Source organism: Condylostylus longicornis, unplaced genomic scaffold, assembly GCF_029603195.1.
Source record: "Condylostylus longicornis isolate FDR11 unplaced genomic scaffold, ASM2960319v2 ptg000031l, whole genome shotgun sequence".
Lineage (NCBI taxonomy): Eukaryota > Metazoa > Arthropoda > Insecta > Diptera > Dolichopodidae > Condylostylus > Condylostylus longicornis.
Genome location: NW_026578000.1, coordinates 9234046 through 9259524, shown reverse-complemented (window position 1 = coordinate 9259524; position 25479 = coordinate 9234046). Strand labels below are relative to the sequence as shown.

The 25479-nt window shown below is 27.2% G+C and overlaps 1 protein-coding gene across 4 annotated transcripts in view; it reads right to left on the bottom strand.

Annotated features, from left to right (window-relative positions):
• Positions 1–6469: 6469 nt before the first annotated feature.
• The window catches only part of LOC129608544 (rap1 GTPase-activating protein 1), a 175144-nt gene continuing 156134 nt past the window's right edge, over positions 6470–25479 (bottom strand). For 2 of the 4 annotated variants that reach the window (XM_055520115.1, XM_055520116.1), the window contains exons 4-6: positions 7702–9315; positions 7112–7606; positions 6471–6947 (exon numbers count right to left, since the gene is read on the bottom strand). In XM_055520115.1, the coding sequence (XP_055376090.1) occupies positions 6795–6947; positions 7112–7606; positions 7702–9315 (2262 nt within the window). In that variant the 3' untranslated portion in view covers positions 6471–6794. Of the gene's footprint in view, positions 6948–7111; positions 7607–7701; positions 9316–25479 lie in introns of all 4 variants that reach the window. The other 2 variants (XM_055520117.1, XM_055520119.1) reach the window with 2 other exon arrangements.

Below are 25479 nucleotides of genomic sequence, written 5' to 3'. Positions count from 1 at the left end.
CTGTAAAAAACATAATAATCTTTAAATAAATAATTAACCATTGCTATAATATATTATTACACCATTTATGATTTTTTTTATGGTAAAAGTTTGAAACCTACTAATTCTTCCACATTTGTAGTATAATTGATATATAAATAAAGTATTATTGATAAGTAGAATTAATTATTGAAGGTTTGCTATGACTAGTATGGTAACTAGCAGGTAGTATTGTTCAAAACATATTAGAAAGATTTATCTGACACCATGAAATACTTAAAAGTTAAATCATAACTTGCTCACAGATGCCGTTAAATTACATTTTGTTCATGATAATTAGTAATAATTAATTGCAAATGCCTTGAAAAAAATTTCATCGCAAAAAACCCAACTTTAGCTCAATTTAAATTGTAGAATTTAAGTTGAATTAAAGTTGAATTAAATTTCTTAATTTGTTACAAAGCGCGTTCTAATATAGAATGTTTTTTATAATAAATCTTTAAACACTATTTTAATTTTTTACTTTACTAAAATGAAAGATTTTACTTGAATCGACTCTTTAAAATCGTACGTATCCATTCCGTAAATAGATTACAAAATATGGTTTATTCAGCTTTTTTTCGTAAAATTGAAAAAAAAAAAAATAGAAAAAGGACATTAAATCTCTGGAATCATAAACAGTTGAACACTGTACAGAATTTACATCACGAATACCGATTAAAAGAATATTTGGATTAGGAATTTTTCATTTTTTCTTTTTACTTTTAAAGGACAAGAACGAAATATGTATATATTTTACGCTCTTTTGGATTTTTTTTTATAATACGGTTGTATTCTAAAAAAGCACGATTATGAGCAAAATATATTTGTATATATCTATTTGTATAAATTTTTATTTAGAAAATTTTACAAATAAACCGATTTCAGCTTTTAAGCAATTTGAAAAATCAATTTCATAATTCAATTGAAATATCTTACGTATATATGTTCAAATTTCAATAAAAGTTCAAGAATCCAATATTATTATAATCAAATGAAATTTACTATGGTTGTAGGATAAAGAGTTTCGTTATTCTCACTGGAGTAATTTTTAAATTGAATGACAATAAGTTGCATGTAAGTTGAATTCATAACATATGTACTTTAAGTAATTTTATAATCCATAAACAAAGGAAATCAATAAACTTTAAGACCGTTTTAGGCAAAACTAAGTTATTTGCTCTGTTATGGCAAAACTGTTTATTTGCTCTGCTTTTATCTCTTAAAAATAAAATTTTGTCTAAAATAAAAAAAATAATTTTTGCAAAATACGTATATCATGTTCGACCAGAAAATGTATTTTTTTTCAGATCTTATAGTTCGTAACAACTTCACAAGATATACATATGTCATTTATTTATTGTTTGGAATAGAAAAAACTAGAGCGTTGAGAAAATGATTTATTATAGTTTTTGTACCAACAGGTTACAAGAATATTCAATTTTATATCATTTCATATGTGAGGTATTTGGACATATTCTTCCATGTTTGTTATAATCTAATTTGATTGATAGCCTCTACAAATCATCCCCCACTTCCTCTTCTTAGTTCATTTCTCCTTATTTCATTCGGATATTCTTATTTTCTTATTTTTTTTACAAACATCACAATATTGAGGATTTTCTTGTAACCTTGAGTTTAACCATCATTTTTACAAAAAAGAAAATAAAAATAAAAATCATATCATACTCTCTAGCTAGGACATGAATTAGGTTTTAAGTAATCAGATTGGCCAGATTGATTTTTCATTTTGAGTACACTTTTAAATCTGTAATATTCCAATACATACGTATAACATGTAAAATGTGTATGTATGTGATGTGTACACCATATAACACAACTCAATTCAAGGCTATTTTAGGATTATTAAAAATCATTTACTTTAGGAATATGTATATAAACTACTGCGTTGTCTAAATAAGTGATAAATTTATTGAAATTTTTGGTAATTTTAGTAAGCGAAATCATGTAGAAAATATATTTGATTAAATCTGCACATTAAGTTTTAATAGTTAATAATATGGTTTATGAGTTTAAATAAAGTAATCCTCTTACAATTCAATTTATGATAAATTTACAATTATCATTCAATATGTATTTTCGAGTGAGAAGAATTATTTGGTATTGCGTATCTCGTTTTTTTCTAAAATGCATACAAAATTTATTTACTTTGTTTTTGAAAGTGATACGTTCAGTCGAAAATCTGAGAAAACATGCAAAAATCCAATTGAAAAAATGAGTAATCTTATCGGAAGAGTGAAATATCTATTAAAAAATATTGAGAATTCTGATTTGAAAGTGAATAAAAAGTGAGTAAAAAAACGAGATACGTAAATATGTAAATTTTGTATTTAAATAGTTTGTTATGCATTATGTTAATGCTTTGCTTACAAAAAAAATTTTATTTTATAAAAATTTTGGTAGCTCTAATTTCAATAGTAAATTAAAATCTGTAAGACCTACATAAAATACTATGTATTTTCTTAATTCCATTAATGAGGTTATTTTCAAAAATTTATAAAATGCAGCATTTGAAGAATATAGCCCTGCAAAAAAGTATGTTACAAAATCCAATGGGGAATCTAAAAATTTTACCAGTGCAAATTCAAAATGTCAAATTTGTAACTATTTTTCTTCAGAAAAACATAAATTTTTTGTATTCTACAACATAGTTTTACACACTGGTAAAACTGCAATATTGCTTAAGGTTTACATTTTCTAGTTTAGAAGTTAAAAGGGGAATTGCTTTTTCGAATAGAATTTTAATAACAAAACACAGTATTATTATTTTACATACATAATTGGTTCAACACAGTGTTTTTATTCAAATGTTTGTTAATTTTTTTTAATCTTCTCTCTTTTTTTAATTTTATTACTATATATATCCTTCGATTTATTTTCTTCATTCTAGCATATTTTAAAAATCTTCTTTCATTTTCTTATGAATTAATTTACATGTATTATGTTAAACTTCATATATAAATTATTTGTTTTTAATATTAAATGTTCATTGAAAATTATATATATTTATTTATTTACCTGATTTTTTTTTTAAATTTTTATTTTAAAATTATTTGCTTTACATTTAGTTAATAGTACATAATCATTAATAATATACATAAATTACTTAAATTCTAAATAACAATCACAGCGGAACAACTTTTTTTTAATTATTTATATTAAAATTAAATTTTATTTATTTCTTCAAATTAAATTTTTTGATGAAATAATTGATAAGTGTGAGAAAAGTACATGTTAACATAAGTTTGTGTTGTATAAATTAATTATATTAAATGTACAAAAAAATTGTAAATGAAAAAAATTGAAATTTTATTAAAGATGATTAATGAAATATTTGGGAATACTTAAATTTTTTTTTAAATATGTTATGTTATAAAAGCAATTACGTTACATGTAAAATTTGTTCATATTATAAATTTAAATTTAGGTAAATTAACATATGATTTAAAAACAATAATGGTGAAAGTAAAAATTCACTGCCATTTCACGTTTGAAATTTCATAAAACATTTAATTTTCATTCTAATTTTAAACTAATTTTTGTTTTGAATAGAAAGTTAAAATTCGCGAAAGCCATTATTTATAAAAGCTAATGGCATTATAACGTCCATTTGCCATAGCAAAAAGATAAAATTTAGTTAAAAACCTTATTTTCTCAACAATTCTTATTAAAATAATCTTTAACTCAATAATTAACAAATAATTGTGATTATTCGCGAATGGCATAAACTTCTTTAGTGAATTGAAAGAGTAATACATTTTTTTCTTTTACTTGCTGATATTTTGATTATTTTCTAATCAGCAGCGAATATTAAAAGATAACTAACAAAATAGAACATCTGATCTGCGATTTTGTGATTTATTTTAGTATTCTTTAATAAGAATTTTTCTTCAAATTTTGGACGAAACAGTGTATATTAAGATTACTCAAATAGAAGATACATATTGCATGTGTAATATATAAAAATGTTTAAAGATAGATTTTTTAATGTAGTAAAATAACAAATGATTCTGATATTTAAATAAAACTTTATTTTTTCTCTAAAATATTGAATCGAGTCATAATTTTGGGTCAATATGTGTGTATCAATAATTTAGAGTAATATGGGCAAAGTATTTTATAAGTCCTCAATTTTAAAAATTTTAATGCCACGTGGAATGGTATGGAATGTTAGTGCTCATTTTTTTAACAAAAATTTAATGATTTTGCATTGAAAACTGATAAACACTATTATTAAATTTTTAATTCAATCAAAAGTGAAAACTGTATCGGATTATCATTATATTACTTTTTTTATAAAGATATTAACAATTAAAAAAATTATTCAAATAAATCATTTAATAATTTGTTTTTTTCATTTAGTAGCTAACAACTATATACATATGTAGATATAACGATAAAAACTTTTTTCTAAATCAATATTTTTTTTCATTTGTTTTTTAAATTTAAGAATTGTATATTTATTTCCTATAATATTTATATTATGTACATTCATTTATACTATATAATAATTAAACAAAAAATTGAATAAAATACCCAGATATTTAAAAATATTTAAAAAGAAAATTGTTTTCACTCAAAATTTATAACAATAAATTTATTTAACTATAAAAATTTTGAATTCAATTTTATAAATTTTTGTACAATTTAATCGATAAATTCTAAAAATTAATAATATATTTATATTGCTATATACATACATATATGTGAATGCATACATAACGTATAATTATGCATGGGAAATAAAATATTTGTTTCCCACTGGCTATGAACAAATTTTACACATTTTATTTTTTTTAAAAATAAAAAAATAATTACTCCAAAATAAAAATAAAAAAAATTAATTCAATTTTGGATTTTATATTTCATTTTTCTTATTGGTTGTTTAAATTTGAACTCTTCTTCTATTACTGATAATTTTCCATGCCAAAAATTTGAATTCATTTATCTTTATAAAAGAAATTATTTACTTTTTTACTTTAATTCATGTTTGTTGTTTAAATTTACTAATTTAAATATAAACAGAGGCTTGTATTTCTAATTTTTTCTATGTTTCAAAAGATTTTATGACATACAATTTTTACATTGTATACTTATATATAAAGGATTTATGTGAAAACCTGTCTATCCAACATAACGAAATAATTTAAAACTATTTTGCACTCATATATTAAATATTAACAAATTCAAATTCCCCATAAGTCCATCACACGTTAATATACATCAGTATCAAAATTATGTATATGTATATTTTTTAATATGTGGATTATTTTATATAAATAAAATGAAATATAGTCCTATTATATATATATTTTCGATTTATAAAAATATTAATAGGGGCATTATGACATAAATTATATGACAAGTAATTTTTAAATTATAATAAAAGCATATTTAAATGTCTGTCAGATAAGTAATTTTAAATTTAACAGAATTTTTTATTCAATAAAATAGTTATCTGAATTTTCATTGCCATAAATAATGTTTTAGAGCTCTAAATTTGATATCAGTCGTTATATAATACAAAAATTAATGTGAATTTTATTCATTATACTTTTTACAACACTGTTCATTTTTCACTTTCATATAAATAAAACTAAAAAATTCTAAAGCAAGTAACCAACCGAGAATTGTTCAAATATTTATCAAATAACCAAGCGGGCGTTATTCAAATTATTCAGTTATGCAAAACATGAAGAAATACCCAGCTTGAGCATACATGCCTGTACCCAAACTCAAAGTAACTATACTTCAAGGATCTGTTATCACCGAAAATTTGCGCGGATATCTTATCGGATTTGTGATGTCAGACCCTGGCATCACAAATAAAACCAGATCTAAGAATTGGTAATGTATGAATGGGTGTAAACGCCACATGGTTAAAACAACTAAATTAAATAGACCAAAATAACAAGGGAAAGAGAAAAGGAAATGATAAAATTTTAAAGAAGTACATACATCATTTTCAAACAATTTTAATGAAAAGCTATTAGGTGTAAATTAATAAATAGTGAATCGAAAATCCATAAGGAGTAATTATTTTGAAAAATTCTTTATACTTAATTTTACAGTATAATAGTCTTACAATTTGCCCTATAATTATAATTTTTATTAAAAATATTTAAATTACTCTTATTATAGTGTCAAAGGTAAATATAAAAATCGTATTAATCAAAATAAAGGTTTAAATTCAACTTTAATAATATTTTCGTTTCAATGAATTTAATTAATTAGTAAATGTAAATTTTTGGTATATTTTTTTAAATTAATTCTTTTTTATACTCGAAACTCAAAATAGAAAAAATTAAAATAAAACGTCATATTTCCTTAACTTAAATATTTTCATTTCATAATAACATTAATAGTAAATATTATTAATTAATTAATATTTCATTAACACTTAAATTTCATTAAATTTTTGCTATTTATAAAAGTTGTTTGTTTTTAGTATGACATTTCTGTTATATTTTTAATTCTTATTGTAAATGTATTATTGATATACATTCTGTATATACATAATAAATATGTGTACATACTTAACTTTTAAGTATAAGATAATTTTAGGCTGCAGATTCAGAAATTTTTAATATTCTATTAATAACAAAATTCTTCTTTTTTTGTTTGTATGAAATTTTTTTTGCTTTCGCTTTAACATAAAAATATAGAAATTTTGTTTTTGAATAAATTTAATTATTAAACTTCCACTTTTCTTCTAATACAAAATTTACCTCTCTTAACTAAATAATTTTTTTAATTTATATTGGTGAAATCGGTCCCGTTACTTCTGATTCAGGCATATATTCTTTAAGAAGGTCTCTTAATCTTAAAATTTCTTTACCAGCAGCTGCTAAGTCACCCTGTAATGATAATTCTCTTTCTCGTAACCGTTTGATATCCCGTTGGCAGGTCTGCATCGTAAAAGTTAAAATTAAGAAAACAAGATATTATTATGGCAGAAAATTCAAACGTTTTCAAAAAATTAAATTAATTTTTTATTTTACTTATTATTTATTATTTTACTAATTTCGCTAATAAGAAAGTAATTATAATAACAAATGAAATATTAACTTACCACATTTTGTCTTAATAAATCTAATTTATCGCATTTTAAGCGTGTAACTTCTTGTCTTAAACTATCAACTTGTGTTGCTACATCATTTGGTGAGCTGCCCAGTACACTTTGTGCTCCAGAAGGGCCATTACCATCTAAACATAATGAACATGCTTTTGTTGTTGCCTCGGCTGATGACATTGATTCTAAACCAGTATCACTATCTATATACGCAGCTCCGGCATCAACATGATCGATTGGTTCTAAATCAACACTATTCAAGCTAGAATTATCACTTGTTTCTGACATTGTAGCTGTAACTCCATTATTATTCATATTGTGTGATTCTTTGGAATTTGTCACAACATTGTTATTGTTGTTGTTATTATTATTATTTATATTATTATTGTTATTACTGGTGCTAATCGGTCCTCTAGATGTGATGTCAGGTGATGATGATGCTGATTCATTTAGTGATTTTTTAGATGAATTTTTAGAATTGCTACGCCCCAATGCCTGTAAAAAAGAGTAAAATAAATTATTTGACTAGTATCAGGGTATAAAAAACAGAATCATTATGGGTTGTACTTGTAACCATATTATCTACTTACATTTAAATTTGGAGTTTCTGATAAACTGTTTTCTTTCTTTTTACTTGATGAAACATTCAATTTTTCCACTGAACCTGTTCCATTAACTGGATTACTTTGATCTACACTTTGGGATCGAACTCTTGATATTAATGCTTTTTTAACAGTATCAATAAATCTTGTTCCTGCGTTCGTGTTTTCAGCCTTTGGAGTTTCAGGAGTTGGGCTTGCAGCTTCACCATTAGCTCCACTACTGTGGCACATTGTTAGATCAGCTCCCAAAAAATCTCTTGTGGTCTCTTTCAATTCTTCAACTAAATTTTGTAATAGAGAAGTTCTTGTCCTTAATTCAAGTTTCGCAAATTTTTCAGCCTTATAACAAGCATTTTCTGCATTTATCAATTTAGTTAAAATGAACTCCTTAAAATCTTGTCCTTTTTTAAATACAGAAGGATTTGGTAAAGTTGGACCAAAAAAAGGCACACCATCCCGTGCCGTAACACTAATTTTGTACCTCGTATTCGGTGTATTTGGTTCGAGTGGTTGTACTACGATGAATGCATGCAAAAAATGACTTGCAATCATATCCGGTGAGAATGGTGTATTCGACTCTTGAAAAACTATAGCCACAATATCATTTCCAATATGCCTTTTACGTTGCAATTGTTGTGGATCACCTTCGGTATATGGTAACATAGTTGAAACATGAAACATTATTTCCCGTTCTTTGAATATCTCATAAATAGCTGTATCTCCTGTATGACCGTTTTGTATATCTAAACCACCACGATAACCTTTATGCTCTTTTAATTTAATTCTTTGGCCTAAACAATCTAAAAATTCTTCAAATGCTGGTGATGCTGTATTATTTGAAAATAATTCTTCTTCCGTTGTCTGTCCGAATCTTTGGTATAAAACCCCAAATTTAAAATTTGAAACCAATACATGTTCATCGTAGCTAGCAATTAATTGTGAAGCTTTTGGACACAATACTGGCATAAAGCTATCAACATTTAATTGATCATTAAGAAGTCGTGCCATTTTAATGGGACTGGGATTTGGTGACAAACATGAAGCTGGTATTATTTCATGCATTGTTCCAGTCCGTAATCGTAGTAAAATACGAATATGTTCTTGATTAGCAACATTTTCATTTTTTATTGATAATAAAACTGGACCCAACTGATCATCGTGCCCTACTAAATTTGAATGTTCTCGACCAAGAAAAAAACGTCTGTAACATTTGGCTGTATCATCTGTTTCAAATTTACCCCGCCATGCTGTAGTCGGTAATACTGCATTTCCACGAGAATCAAATGAACATTCATGATCCGTTCCATCGACCCAATAACCACCAGTTGTTGGTAATATAATCATTTGATATGGTCCTGATTTTGATAAAGCATCTTCTAAAAGTTTCTGTGATGTCGGTATTGTTGAAATTACTGAAGATTGTGATGATACAGATGATTGAGATTGATAATGATGACCGTTCGATAAATGACTTAATTGCGGTGATGCAGGTGTTGAATTTGATTGTGTTGATAATGAATGCCTTAAAATTGGTCGACCATTACGTAAATGCACATCATGTGGTGAATTTGGACTACTGGGTATGCGATCATCCCTGCTCGTCTGCAATACATATAAAAAAGTTATGAAATATTAATTTAGTTTAATTTTTTTCTTTAAATATAAAATTTATTTTAGATGCAAAACTTCATTCTCTTCAAAAAGTGTAATTCAAATAATAGTAGTTAAATAAATCCCCTATTTTTCAATTGTCAAAATCCTTTTTTCTATTATTTATATAAGAAGTTTACTATTATGTATGTATGTGTAGAAATATTTTAGGATTGAATATAAAAAAACACTTTAAATGAATCCCAAGGATAATTCTCAAAAAAATTTAATTTGATTTTCAGTTTTCCAAGATTAAACGCATATGGATATGTGTTGTTCGTAAAAATGGTTCTTAAATAAATGTTCACGTACAGTTCCTTTATTTTCATAACTATAATTTTAAAATCCAATATTTTGCTTTTTTAAATCAAATAAATATTTAGAGAACGTGTACACCTGCCATTTCATTTAATTTTTTGTACAAAAATATACACATGTAATATTTTTAAAAAGATATTTCGACAATGTGTATGAGTTCATATAACAATGTTGTCTACACTGTGTCTTTGGACGCATACAGTCCTGAGATATATTAATGTAAAACTGGAAACAGGCTTAATTCAAAAGTGTATAAAATGTATCAAATTACGTGATTTTTCTTATCGATGCACATTAGGTTATAGAATAGCCAATAGTATAGGATATGAAAAAAAAAAAAAATAAGCGACAATATCCTTTTTTAAAAACATATCCGAGAATCCTTACAAAATTTCTTTCCCATTAAATTTTTTTTCTTTCTATTTTTCATAGTATATTACATACAAATGTTATATGTTTATAATGAAATCATCTTTAAAAATATTGCATATGGAAGGATGTTTGTAAAATTTGGCTGTATAAAGGGATAAAAAAATATCAATAGAACGAAAAGGATATATAGAATGTAATGATGCAAATCCTCTGTTTTCTTTTCTCTGTTTTTTACGTTCAGTGACAGAATTTGAAATATAATGAAACTTCATAATTTTTACATAAACTTCTGTAAAATCAATACACAAGTACAAGTATATAAGGATAAGTTTTCCAATGTAAAGGCGACGCAAAAAACAAAGAAGGAAAGGTTAAAGAGCATGACATAAAAAAATCAAGGATATACGAACATTTTTATACAATTTAAAACTTAAAAAAGAAAGATTATCGAAGAACAAGAGCTTACAAGCATCAAGTAAGCTCTAAATCAGTCTATCAATCAGGAAGGTCTACTACACTCGCTCTGCAGAGTCTAGTGGGGCTCCTCAAAAACTCACTAGAAGTGCAGGAGGTGGCAGTGTGCTGCTTCTTTGATATTGAGGATGCTTTTGATAACACTCCATATCATGTCATCTGTGAGTCAGGATAGGAATATTAGGTCCACCATAGCTGACGATAAACTCTTCATCTCCGCTATAAAAGGGTTCCCTTCTGTTGTCTATTGTAGTGGATGATCTAATCGCTGCACTCAGGGGCTTTCAGGCGCGTGTCTATAGGGTTACACCGACGATGTGGCCTTCGTCATACGGGGCAAATTTGAGAGCACTATTTCTGATCTTCTACAGCAAAATTTACGTGTTGTTGAAAAATGGTGCGAATGCGTTGAGTTAAATATAAATCATAGCAAGAGCACCTTGGTTGCCTTCACCGAACACAGAAGTAGGGATAAATTAACGAGCTCCATTCTCTTTGGTGAACATATTAGTTACTCTAGGGAGGTGAAGTATCTGGGGCAACCCTGGACGAGCGCCTTTGCTGGAATACCCATATAGATAGAGTTATCGGGAGAGCTACAACGGCCTTATGGATGTGTAGGAGGTTCATCAGTAGGGCCTGGAGGTTTAGTCCCAGGAGAGCACTGTGGCTATATACAGCTCTTGCTAGGCTCATTGTCACCTACGCATCGATTGTTTGCTTCTTTAAGGCTCAGCAAGCGAGTGTGCGGGTCAAGCTGGAAAAGCTGCAGAGGCTGGCCTGCCTAGTAGTGATTGGAGTAATGTGGACAGCTACATTGGAAGTGATGATTGAGTTGCCACCGCTGTACCTCCACATAGTAAGCTCGGCTAGTGATTTACCGATTTCTCTGACGAGGGCGAAGAAGGGCGTCCGGACACGCGTATACATGCGGCCCTGAACCCGTATTGCACAGTATTTCAAGCCGAAATACATGTAATAGAAATCTGTCTAAAAGTCAATTTAGAAAAGGGGTTCAAAAACCGTATCACCTATGTGTTCCCGGACAGAAGGGCGGCATAGTTGACGCTTCATTCGGCGCGGGTTACAACCAAGCTGGTCTAGAGCTGCCTTGTGAAACTTATCGGTAATCACACTCATTTGATTGTCAGCTCAAAGTGAACATGCGGGCAACGAGATTGCCGATGGGATGGGTTGAGGGGATCTGGGCTGACTTTTTGCTTTGATTTCTTATGTTATACATTATATATGTATTATATAATAATATTATATGTCTATGAAAATTTTTCAATTTAAAAATTTATATTTGAAAGAACTAATAAAATTGAAATAAAATTTTATTTCTCAAAATTCTCAAACTTTATCCTTAAAATATTATTAACTAAATGAATAATAAATATTTAATACTAAAATCCCAGTAATTAAATAAAAATATTTCTGGCCTTTGAATAACAACTTTTTGTTTCCTTTTCAATTAATCATCAAGGCTAATAATAAATAAGGGGAATATTATATGTATAATTTAGTATTATAACCATAATAATATGTTTTACAAAAGTGAATATAGAATTTTACTATTCTATGTATGATAAAATGTGCATATAAAGCTAGATATACATAAATATGTATGTTGCGTGTAGAATTGTGTTTGGTTTAATGCTGATGGGTTAAAATTGTTACAATGATTTTACGCATTTTTAAATAAAATCGTACACTCATGTCTTTACCAACATTTATGGTTACATACACACGATAAATTCTTATATAAAATGAATTTTTAAAATATCTCTATATAAAAATGAAACTTATTTATTCTGAATTGTTTTAAAATTGTTGATTTTTTTGCTTGTTTTGTTATCTAAAAAAATAATATTTAGTTTAAATTTTTTTAATGTAAAAGAAGTTTATAAAAAAAGTCGCTATATATGTTGTTTTAGAAGGTTGAAACACAATAATTACTTTTTATGCAAACGATTAAACATTTATTATCTTAAACAACGATCTCATTTGACATAAAGAGAGTTTACTGTACATTTCGTATTCAGTTCCATTTTCTACCTTTATTTTATAAGTGCGTATATCCTCTTTTGGGCGCTTTTCTAAAAATGTTAGATTTTATTTTAATTAAAAAACCTAAAAAAACAAAAAAAAAACAAATTATCCTCTTACAAAAAAGGATTTTCTAGAAATTTGAAATTTAAAGAATCCTTTTTAAAACTCAAAATATTAAAATATTAATATTACATAAAATTTTCAAACAATTTAAAAAAAGAGCAACCGCAAAAAAGTTTAATTAAAACTATTAGAGAATTAATAGATAAGTATTCATTTTGTATTTTGAATAAAGATTTTAATGATCACCATTTCAAAAGAGATGAGAGTGATGAAATTAATATTCATACGAATATTAAGGATTATATTTAAATTTTGGAGTGCGGTATACACAAAGTTTTCCTCAAATATTTTTAAAAGTACCTCAATTTTATAATGAAGAGAAAAAAAATCTCAAAATAACTTTTGTGGTTATAATGGAAAGCGTATTTTATATACTTCAAGGAATTTTGTGGAAAATTTATAAATAACACATTAAGCGAAAGTTTTTTTGTTTAAAAATTTACAAAAATTAGCAATCGAAAAATGATATGCCAAAACCCATTCCGTTTATTAAAAAAATGAATTGGTATTAAAATTTAAAAATTTTCTTTTACTAAATATAAAACATCGATAATATTTTCATTACCTAATAATTTCGCTGGACATATTTTTTTTGCGTTCCAGACAAGCATATAGTTCTTTCTTTGCTAAACTAATATTGGAACTTCGCAACCCTAGTTTTATTGTTATTCATTGCAATTCTTAGTTCCCATAATGCTAAAACAAGGATGAAAATATTTGATGTACTATTATATTAGAAGGAAGAATGAAGAGTCTACAACATCCATCATTTTTATTTCCTTTTGTGCTTCATATAAACGTATTCCTATACATGTAATACTGTATTCTCTAAACATCACAAAAAAAAAAATTTAAAATGTTTACTAGGGACACCGCGTTGCTGTTAAACTTTGTGTAATTATTATTCCTTATATTCTATCGCATTCCATTAAGCACTTGAATATTCCCACCTGGGATTTTCCTCCTTCATTTATTTTTTATACAAATTTAAAAATAGAGTAGAGATGAAATTGAAAAACTAATGTGTCAACACATTTACATGTTTCCTTTGTTTTCTTCTACATCTACATGCTAAAGAACATAATTTTCTATGGATGTGCTTTTGAACTCGAGTTACCTAAATCCACATTACTGTAATATACAAGAATGAATGCATGGTAAAGTGATTGTGTTAATATACATGATAGAGTTTTAGATAAAAAAAAAATTATGGAAAAATTTTTTTTTCTATTTCGTAATTTTCTTTCAACTCCTTTAAAAAGAAAGAGGATAACCAGAAATTTTATTTTTTATTTTCTCTTTTTCCTTGCCTTTTATACTTAGTATGTTTAACGCTTTAATAAGACATTTTCAGCACCAACTCAAGTTAGATTCTCATATTTTATGATTCTTTATTTTACACTTAATACTTGAATTTTAATGTTGTCTCATTATTCTTAAGCAAAGAAAGTATATGTATGTTTTACGTTAATTTTATCTTCTTTATTTTTAAAAAATCCATAAAATAAAGACATATTGAAATAGAACGGTATATACAGTGAATTAGAAAATGATTAGCTTATTCACTACTTCAAAAAAGGTTTTTTCATTAATAACTCCTAAAATTCTTACTTCTAAAGAGAATTGGCAGTAATACTTAGTTTATGCACTAACATAAAATAAAAGTTTACAGGTATCTGCAGTGCCAACCGTTTAAAAGCTAGGTATGTTAAGCAACATCCTCTTGCGACCACTTTGATGAATTCAAGTAACTTGTAGGATTGACGAACCGGATCTCTGCCCCAGTGAGACTTTCCCTTCTCTTGCAGAAGGAAAAAGCTCACTGCTCTAGCTCCTTCTAGCTCCTCCAATCACAATAGTAACATTAAAAGTAATAAAATGCTCAAATATTACATATTTTTAATAAATATTATATATTTTTAAGTAAATGTGAAAAAACTTTCCGTGCCGCACTGCATATTTGCTTGTTAAATTAAAGTGATAATGTAAAAGTGAAGCACATGAAATATTACATGAAAATTATGATTTTTTTTTATCTTTTCCTACATAATAATTATATATAGAATATTTAACAGCAGATAAATTTTACCATCTAAGTATTTTATAAGCCAGATTTTATGAATGAAGTTTTGCGTGGAAGTGAACAGATTTATACAGAAGAAAAATGAATCGAGGAAAACTTTTTATTAAAAAAGTGCAATATTCTCATGTTTCCTAAGCTCTGATTTATATTAAAAGGGGATGTAAATTATGAATCATACTAGACAAGAAATTTTACTTTTTATGATAAGGAGGAATAGTTTTTTTTATATGAACGGGAGTAACCATAATATATTTCATAATTTATTAAGAAATAGAAAATTTATGTTTTCTTACCCTACAGGATATGCAAAATTGTTGAAATTTGAACTTTATGAAGGAATATAAACTTTTGTTATAAATTTTTCAATGTGAAATATTATATAAGTTTTAGTGAGTAAATTATAAAAATACATAGAAGACACTAAAAAGGAGTTTTAAAAATTACTTATAACTTAACTTAATGGAAATTTCTTCATGCAATTGCAGAACAGATGGATGACGTAATCAAAGCAACGAGCTAAAGGCACAAAAATTAATTAAAAAATTTTTTTCCTCGAACTGGACTCGAAGCAGTGACCTACCGCTTTTTAGGCGGACGCTCTACTAACTGAGCTGCAGAGGCATGAAGAAATTGCCGACGAAATGTTCTCTACATTGCTGTATACTGTAATCCACATGATTACTAAGGTATTTGTTTACATTGACTGCTACATACAATCTACTATTGAAACACACAATAACAAGAACATACATATTTATAGGTATTGTGCCTATTACACTAATTATATTATGAATTTACTAATACAACATCATAGGCACATCATTTTGGTAAAAAGAATGTAAGCATTATTAAAGCTCAGAAAATAAAATGTTAAATTTCTACTTAAATTGCTGAGTGTAACTTTTATGAGTAAACGTAAAAATTTGGCGAGGAAAACAGTGGGAAAAGGAAACTTATTTCACTTACCATTTAAAATTTTTTTCAGTAAGAAATTACAAACTGCAAAGATGTTAAACAAACTCAGTATAGAGTTCAGTGGTTTGGTGACATTTTGATATCCTTGGACTTATCACAAAATTATCATAACCATATAGCTAAACTACATTTCATACTTAAATATGTACATCAAATTTCTTTAATGGTGATAAAAATTGCGATGTTTCAAACTGAGGTAAAAATTTAAATAAAACTGTGTAAATAAATTTAATTGGTTCGGATAAACTTACAACAAAACTATTTAAAAAATATTCCAAACAAATTTAATATGCAACAAAATTGTTATTAATATTTTCTTTCCTATATTCAGAAACTTTATGCCATTATCGTACATACATTTACAGTTTTACCAACATTAAGACCATTTTCTTTATATCCTTGGAGCATAGTTTACACGATTGAAATTATGTATGATGTTCATCCTATACTCATTATAATTCTCATCTATGAAATATACTTTATATTAAATAATAATATATATATATATAAGAGAGAGGGGAGGGACAAAAACACGGAAGTTGAAAGCAAATATTTTACGTAATTAACAAAAAGGATATAAAATTTTCCTATATGCCGTTTCAAAAGAAGATGTTTAAGTTTTATATTTACACGCTTTATCAGAATGAAATGTTTATTTTTCGAGATTATATTTTATATAAACGCCGAATTTTTCGTTTCACCTTCTTTTTGTAAACTTAAACAAGGATCCCTTCTCTTTCACAAAGAAATTTTTAAATATTTAATTTTTCTTTTTCCGCATTAGATTTTTTAATGAAGATATAATTATTGCAGTGCTAGCACCATACTAATGCAGAGGATAACATGAAGTTGATTTTTAAATTAAGTTTTTTTTCTATTCTTTGCATCTTTTAAAGAAATATAAATTTAAAACTCATCCGTTTGCTTCGAGATTAGTTAAATTTAAGTAATATTAGGCACAACCCTTGTGCACAAATATTCGTCATATTTATACCCGTACGAACGTATGTTCAAAGTTTACTTTTAAAAATTAGCAATTAAAAGTAATTTTTAATTAATTTTAAAAATTAACATAGTTTTAAAATTTTCCACAGGCAAATATATTGTTAGGGTGGTTATGTTTTATAAAATTGGTTAAAATTTCTTGGCATGTGGTAGTAGCTGCTATTGAAATTACAGGGCTGAAACTACGCATAAATGAATAAAAAACCAGAAGTACTTAGGGAACAGTGTGGCAATTAACACACAGCACTTAAAATCATTTATTCCTACGGGTATCAGAAAATTGACATGGCCAACTATACCTATTCCCGTTTTCCTTAAATTTAAATTTTGCCATCATATCGGCTAAAAAATACGACCAAATTTCATTAAATACCAAACCTAATTTTGTTAAAAAAAGAAACAAATTTAAAATTCTTATCTACTTACCTTATATTGAGAAACAAATAGAACTATAACAGTTACTTTCTTTTAATTTCGTTAACCAACAAATTTTGAATTTTTCTTCCCTTTTTTGGTGTTATTGTTTTCATAAAACAAATTCCATTTCATCGTGACTCATGTTTATTGAATCATTAAGGTTTTTTGTTACAAATAATTTAAATTCAAGTCTTCTACATATTAAATATCATTCATATGCAATTATACATTCATATCTTCAAATAAAAACGGAATAAACAAAAAAGAGAAAACAATAACAAGGACCCGTTTAATACATTGGAATTGGTAAGGATTCTCAAATTACTTCCTTTCACACAGTCAAAAAAAGTTAAGCCAATTTTCTCCTTAAAGTTATCAAATTTCCAACGTATTTATATTTACTTTGCCTTTCACATAATATATCAAATTACATAAATTTATAGGGTGTACAAGTAACTACAAATAAGTCAAAAGGAACAATTATATTTACAAATATAACAGATTAAATAAGAAAATTATATAAATTTATTGTGCTGTATTGTAACTTAAATGTAACAAAACATCACCGAATATCCTTAATAACTCATTAAGCATAAGATATATATGTATATATGCACGAGTTATGAAACGTCAAATATAATATGAATATTTGTTCTAACTACACGTTAATAACACCAAAATTGTTAGACACTACCCGCCACGCGTCATTACATCCAGTTTGCAAAATGAATTGGAATTTAGTTTGAAATTTTTACAAAAATTGTACACAAGAGTTTACATTTTTAAACCGAACAACCGTGTTCTCAGATCAAATTTAATAAATTTTGAGCTATAAAAAGAGCTTAAACTTGGTAATCCGAGAGATACATTACAAAAACCCCAAATTTAAATTTATAAATTGATTTGCTTTCGGTTTCATCTTTATCTTTTATCTAGATGCAACGTATACGCTTTATGTACATAAATGCACAAATACTTGTGTATACATACACACGATAATTTAAGCCATTAAATTCCTTTAGGCTCCTATCGCATTATTAAACATTTTTCACTAAATAATTTATCACTCATTTAAAACATACGAAAAAATTATTCACGTTTTCCGTTCCCCCGTTCTGATAAAATTCATGGTTATTTTAATTTTTTGCCTATAAATGCAATATAGGAACACACATGAATGGACACATATATATATCAAAGTTCTACCACTGAATTTTATATTGATTCAAGTGGCTTCAAAATGTATCCGGTCCTTAACCGGAAAGGCGCCAAAATATTTGAAAGGACAAAGTTTTACACAAAAAAAAAGGCAAAAAGGCAATCGATGAGGAGGAAGAAATTATATTTAAGTACTTAACCGCATTTTTATTTACTGTACATAAAAAATAAGGAAAATAAAATCTTGTTTTTTGTTATTGGGAATTATTACATAAAATGTTGACAGTTAAATTTCAAAATTTAAGTATGTAAGTAACAATTAAGAATTTTATAATGCACCATTTAAGAAAATTTAATATGGTTTTAATACTTATGTTGCTTCGCCTGGTTTGTCGGGAAATCAAATAATTCATAAGTTTTTGTGCAGTTTTAATTTTCTCCCATCCCCCAAAAAATTATTGAGAATAAACAGTCATTTCAGAGGAAGTACTCAACGTTTCTTATAAAGAAACTAATTCGACACGAAGAATGGTCTAACTTATATACATTCAGTGAAACATCGTATCCACCTAATCCGATTATGTTTTTGAATTAAGAGTAGATGTACCGGGTGTTCTAAGGAACCATAAATGGCTGTAATGAATAAGAAACGTAAAACAGTTTGGTTCCGAAAATGGTGTGAAAAAGAGGCTGTAAATATTAATTTTCTTACACATCTTGTGTGGCATCTTAAATCAACTCCTTTCATATTTATTGCATAGTAGTAGTATTAGTAAGGAAGATCGCCCGTCTATCGACCCTAGAAGAACAAGAAGCATATCGGTAACCCTCAAATTAACACCCCTGAAAACCCACATAATACAATCCCAAAAACCCTTTACCGGAACCAATTAACAAACTTCCCGAATCTTAAAAACCGCGTCAAAAACTTCCCTGACAGGTACTCCAGGCCATCATAAAGGAAAGTCCCAGGATGCTTCTCCTCTTAGACACTAGAGGCGGACAGACACAAAGAACATATTTCATATCGTCCACCTCCGCAATATCCTGACATCTCCGAAAGATGTCCGTCATATGGACTCCAACCTTCTTAACCATTTTCCTGAAAGAGTCTTCGCCCCCCCATGAAGTCTTCCTATAAACGATGCCAAGGAACACCTTCAGCGGCAGAAGCAATGACCCATCCGCTAGGTCAGCACTCCCGCACGCCTCAGCCCTTGCAAAATATTCTGCCACCTTATTTCCCTGCGTTGATCCTGCAGAAGCAATGACCCTTCCTGTAGAGAACTTTTCGTTCCCTGCTATGACCGGGATCCCACCATCCTAACGTCACTCGAGCTCCATTTAGTCAATATGATTCTTGTGGTAAGTAACTGTGCCATCAAATTTACTAAAAATGTGCATTAAAAAATAACAATAGTATAAAACCGTGCATAATACCGTGCAGGAACGAAAAGTTTTCTATTTTTCAACTTTTTTTTCTTTACTTTTCAGTCCTTTTTGTATTAAAACACGAAGCAGTACTGAATAATAAATTTCAAGGACAATAAAATTTTTTGTCGATTTTTCCTGGAAAAATTTTTTATTCGAAAAAGATTTGTATTTATAAAATAAGCTAACGTACTTTACTTATATACGCTGTATATATGCAAGTTTATTTCGTTCGTATGAATATATACGCACTCATAGCGGCACATGTAATAAAAATTGTATAAGAGAATTTTGTATATTAAAAAAATTTTTATGTTCATACAAAAATTAAATTTATTTAAAATTTTAAATATTTTTAACTAATTTATTGCTAGAAAAGCTTATGCTTCAAAAATATGTGTAAAAGGAATAAAAATAATTCATGAATGTACGAGTATGTATGTATATGTACATTTTAAGTACTTAAAGAAATAAAATATGTCTTAAAAAGCAGCCTTTAAGCTGATAAAATATTATATTTCAGCAAATTCAGAAACGTGAGTATATAATTTATGTATAAACCCTGATTTTGCGTGGAAATAAATTTTTGTACATATTCGGTAATTTGCAACGTAAGGACGTTACCTCAAAAATGCAAAAGTGAATTTGTAGTTTCAAATAAAAAAAAATGTTGTTAAATTTATCTTGAATACAAATAAACTGTCGATGTAAATTACTACTGAAACTTTAGATACGAAAAGAGAAAAATGTAAAAAGATTACGAAAGAATAATTTTGAAGGATGAAAACCGAACTGTAACAAAAATATCTCAAATATTCTACAATATATTGTAGTTGTAGCTATATTGAGTAACAAAAAGATTATATTTTGGTCGAAGTTGAATAAAAATGACTGCAAAAACTGAATGTGAGAAACAGGACGGATACTATTTCATGTAAAACAATCGTCAAACATGAAATTTTGAAATTCTAATGTTGATGAAATTTAGACTTTTTGGTAAAAAAGTTTTGTAATTAGAAAATGAATACTAATTGAAAATTAAAAAAATAATAAATAAAATAGATGAGAGTTGCATTGGTAATTTCAACGGATTCCTTCATACCAAGATTATTGCGGTGTTTCTTTTTGCACTACATAAAAGAAATACATTATTTATTTTTCGTTAATAAGGATAATTTTTTCTACTTTATATTGATCCTGAATTTGAACTTTTTGCTGACCTTAAATTAAAAAGTCCTTGAAATTATTTTCTCCTCTTTATCTTTTTGAAAATATTTTTTCATAAACACATATAAGAGATAATGGTACTTTTTTCTGCTTTTCTCTTCAATTTTCGAAGAAGTTTTCCATCCTGTGCATAATCTAAGATAAAAAGAATTTTATTCCATAAATTTATACTTAATGAAATTGTCAGCCGTTAATGTTTTGCTACTATGTATTTGTTATTGAAAACATATTTTCAATAGAACGTGATCTGAAAATTTCAATCTGAAATTTTATTTTTTTTTGCTTAAATTTTGTTCCCATTTTTCCATTTGCTTTTATTTTTAAGCAAAACATTATGCTCTTATTAAATTTTGTAAAAATCCTCGTGTAAATTCCGCAATGGTATGAAATTTATTGCATTTTGTTTTATTATACATTTTTTGTTTTAAAGTATAAAAAGAAAAATGAAAATTTATTTATTCATTTATCATGGCGACATACTAATAACAGGGATATTGACATAGGACTGGTCCGATTTCTAGTAATAATAAAAAGTTATCTGCTTTTTTTAAGTTAATACCAAATAAATATTATTATTACCCTAACTACATATGTATGTACATACGGGATGATAGGAGCTGAATGGATGGTGATAAAATGCGTTTTTTGTGTTTTTAAGGATAACAACCAAATGGTAGGCATTTTACATTCATTGTTCGTTAAAACAGAGATTTTAAATTCGTATTTAATAGCCATTCATTATATTCTAAAATAAATTTTTAATGTTGAAATAAATTCTTATATTTGTATTATTATATATGTAAAGAATTTTTATTAGGAATGATAATTAGAGTAAAATTTAGAATTTGATGTAAAATTTTGTTCCTTTTTTATAGAACTTTGAAATGTACACTCATTAGAGACTTCCAAGTATGTATATAAACTAAATTTAAATATAAAAGACATGAAAAGAAAATGTTAAAACTATGCAATATCATAAAATATGACCTAGTTAAAAAAATCGATATTCACTGAATAAACTGTACTATAAAAATAGTATTTGGATACATACAAAAACGTATTTGCTTTATTTATACATATATACATATATGTACGTACTTATACATGTATATAGGCACGAAATTTTAGAAGAGAAATTAGTAAATAAAGTGTTGATTCTATTTTATTAAAGTGCTAATTCTATGTGAGTACTGTATTTTTAAAATAAAAATTTTTATGCCCCATTGTGTTTCTGTCTGCTTTTAGTCGCTGATTCAGTATTCGCGTATTCTTATAATTATACTTTTTAGGAGTGAATACAGTTTTTCATATTCTGCAAATTTCGCTTTTTCCAAAAATATGTAAAATTTAGTTATCAGCGACTCACTTTGTTCAAAATACTGGCACTTTGACTATAGTATTTTTTTTTAAATATAAAGTCCATTTGACTTATGACTTATTTATTACCTTCATAATATCGTATCATCTATGTATATTGTAAAAGGAAAACAAATGATAATTTACTTTATTTTTAGAATATAAAGCTATTAATATAGCTAATTAAATTTAATTGGATCTTTAATATTTACTAAATAAATATAAAAGTAATTTTTAACCGACGAAAAACAAAACCATCGATATATATACGTCGTCATTGACGTCATCATACCATTATATTAGCTACATTAATTTAATATTTCATGTACGCGACATATTTATATGTACATATGTATGTACGTACGTACGCATATAGGCATGCATCTAATATTTTTATATAGGGGAACAAAATTAAAAAACGCCAAAAATTCAACTCGGTAAATATGAAATAGGTATGTATGCTACTTTCTAGTTAATTAATTATCTTTCGAAGTTTTTATACTAACACATACATACATATATTCATATATGTATATTCATATGTATGTAATTATTAAAGTGTAATAAAAAATATAAATGTTTTTCTATATTAATGATAGGAAAAAAATAAATTTTAACAACCTTCGATTCTGTATTAAAAAACGAAAAAAAAACTAATTCAATTCTTTCTATAGTCTAGTGCCCCACTTTTTATTCAACAAAAAAAAATTAAAAATAAAAATAGTATAACAAAAATGATAAAAACACGAAGTAAAACAACAAAAAATAAATACAAATTTCTGATATTTTTTACAAACATATGTACATGTAAAAAGTATCCTCCGAATTCACCCCCATATTTTTTATTGAAACATTAGGAAACGCTACCCGATTTCTACATCAACCATAAAAAGCTAAAAGTCTTTATAGTAAATTATGTTCTTAGGAATTGACTGTTGAAATCATCTTAAGATTGGCAGTGTACCTATTTTAGCGTTTCATTAAAACTTTCTCACATTCATACCTAAAGTCTTCCACATATCACACCATAAGCGCCTGACTATTTCGAGTATCTTTGTACACTGCTTCTGGTCGTTATAGTCCAGAAGCTTCTTGGCCTGCTCAGGCAAGGACCAACACTTTATAACTTCGCTCTTATACCCTCTTCCAGAGTTCCTCCCGGATCCCCTTCGGTCAATTCCACAATATGGTTCCAGCTCCAGGAGTGTGTTGATCCCCCTCTCGCTAGCACGTTAGTATTGTCATTACAATTCAAAACGACAACGACCGTATTTCGGTTTCACCAGCCTAACTCATTAAGCCTGCCAAGACAACCACACACCACTCTGGAGGTCCCCGAGCATAAGCTCACTGCGACTGTCCGACATGGTCGCTATCTCTTGTTCTCAATAACACCTTTCTATATATTAAAACGCGCACACATATCAATGCATGCACCTCCGCCTGAAAAATACTCGTATACTTTGCCGTTAAATCAAAGTACTTGGCCCTTGGCCCACGAACGGGTCGAAGATAACAACCTTACGTTCTTCCTAAAATGAATCGGTATACTATGAGCCCGCCGGCAGCCCTTGTTTCCTCCATAAAAACTTACTATCAAAAATTACTCCTAAGCAGTATGTTAAGCACCAATAACGAAATCATATTGTCTGGTCTCCGTAGACTTGCGCATCTGGTAAGCATACTCAACCGGTTAAACTATATGTAAAGAGCCTTTGACAAAATGAATAGATTTCATTAAAATACTGAAATTTTATTAATATATTGAAACAATTGGAAAAAGTTAAAAAAAGTTTAGGTTGCCTCAGTACTCAGGTGTATGGTAAACTGACTAAATGTAGGATTATTACGTTTTGATAAATTTCCACATATTTAACTACAGCTTTAGGGCTCAGATTTTGTAACTGTTTGATTGACTATTTGTATTCCACAGGTTTGCAATTCAAGCGCGCTCACATGCAACTGTATGGTCGCATACAATTAAGCAAATAAACAGTTTGTAATTTTTTACAAATTGATTGTAATTTCTATCCAAAGCATTCGATTTGAATTGACGCAATAGTTTTCCTGTTTGATTCTATAATCTAAAAATTGCATGTCTGTCTGAACCCTTACATGCATTATGTTTTAAGTCAAATCAAATTCTTGTAATTCCGGTTTTAACATACACACGCATCAATAAACGTAGTAGATAACTCTTTTTTACCTATTCTAATAGTTTACGTTCAAACTTATAGGTGTATGTATTAGGTATGTATTTATGTATACATATTTATGTATACATATTTATTGAATTCATAAATTTCTTGATGGTTTTTTACTTTCTAAGTTATCGATGTGGCATAAATAATGAAAAAGAAAAAAAAAACAATAAAAGCAAAACAACACACCTATATTGTTTTAAATTCATTAAAAAAATGGTCTAGTTATAGCAATCCGAATGAAGTTTCACCGAATACATTAATATGTACTTACATACAACATATGTATTTGGAAATTTTTAGTTTCAAACTGTGGCAACGTGGTTCTGTTACATAATTTTGTATGTATAAATAGGGACAACAAACTAAAGAAAAGTAGATGATTTTAAGCCTATTATAATTTAATTATATTATCTTATTATATAATCCACAAATTACAATTCATGGATTTCAAACTTATTTTATAACAGAGTCTAGAGATTATCCGTTTAATTTGTTTGCATTATTTCATTTTTGAATCCATGTACTATTAATAACGAAAAGTGTTATTTCTGTTATATATTTACCTCATTAAAAAATTTCGGTATAAACGCTAGAATTTTGTTCCACCTGAAATCATTTCATGTTACCGACTGTCCTGTCTATAAAAATATAAAATTACGTATATTTTGATTCTATGTAAGTACATATGTATATTTTTATATATTTGTCATAAAAACGGTGCGGCAATTTTTTTCCAGTCATTGTTTACACAAATTAAACAAACAAAGCGAAAGACAAAATAAAAAAAAATTAACGAAAAAGAAAATTAGCAAAAATTTTCAAAGATTTTAATTGAAATTAAAAGAATCTAAGAAAAAATAAAAAAAATGTCATAAAGTCAAGCGCCGTTGAAACATATACACATAAATAATTAGATCTCCT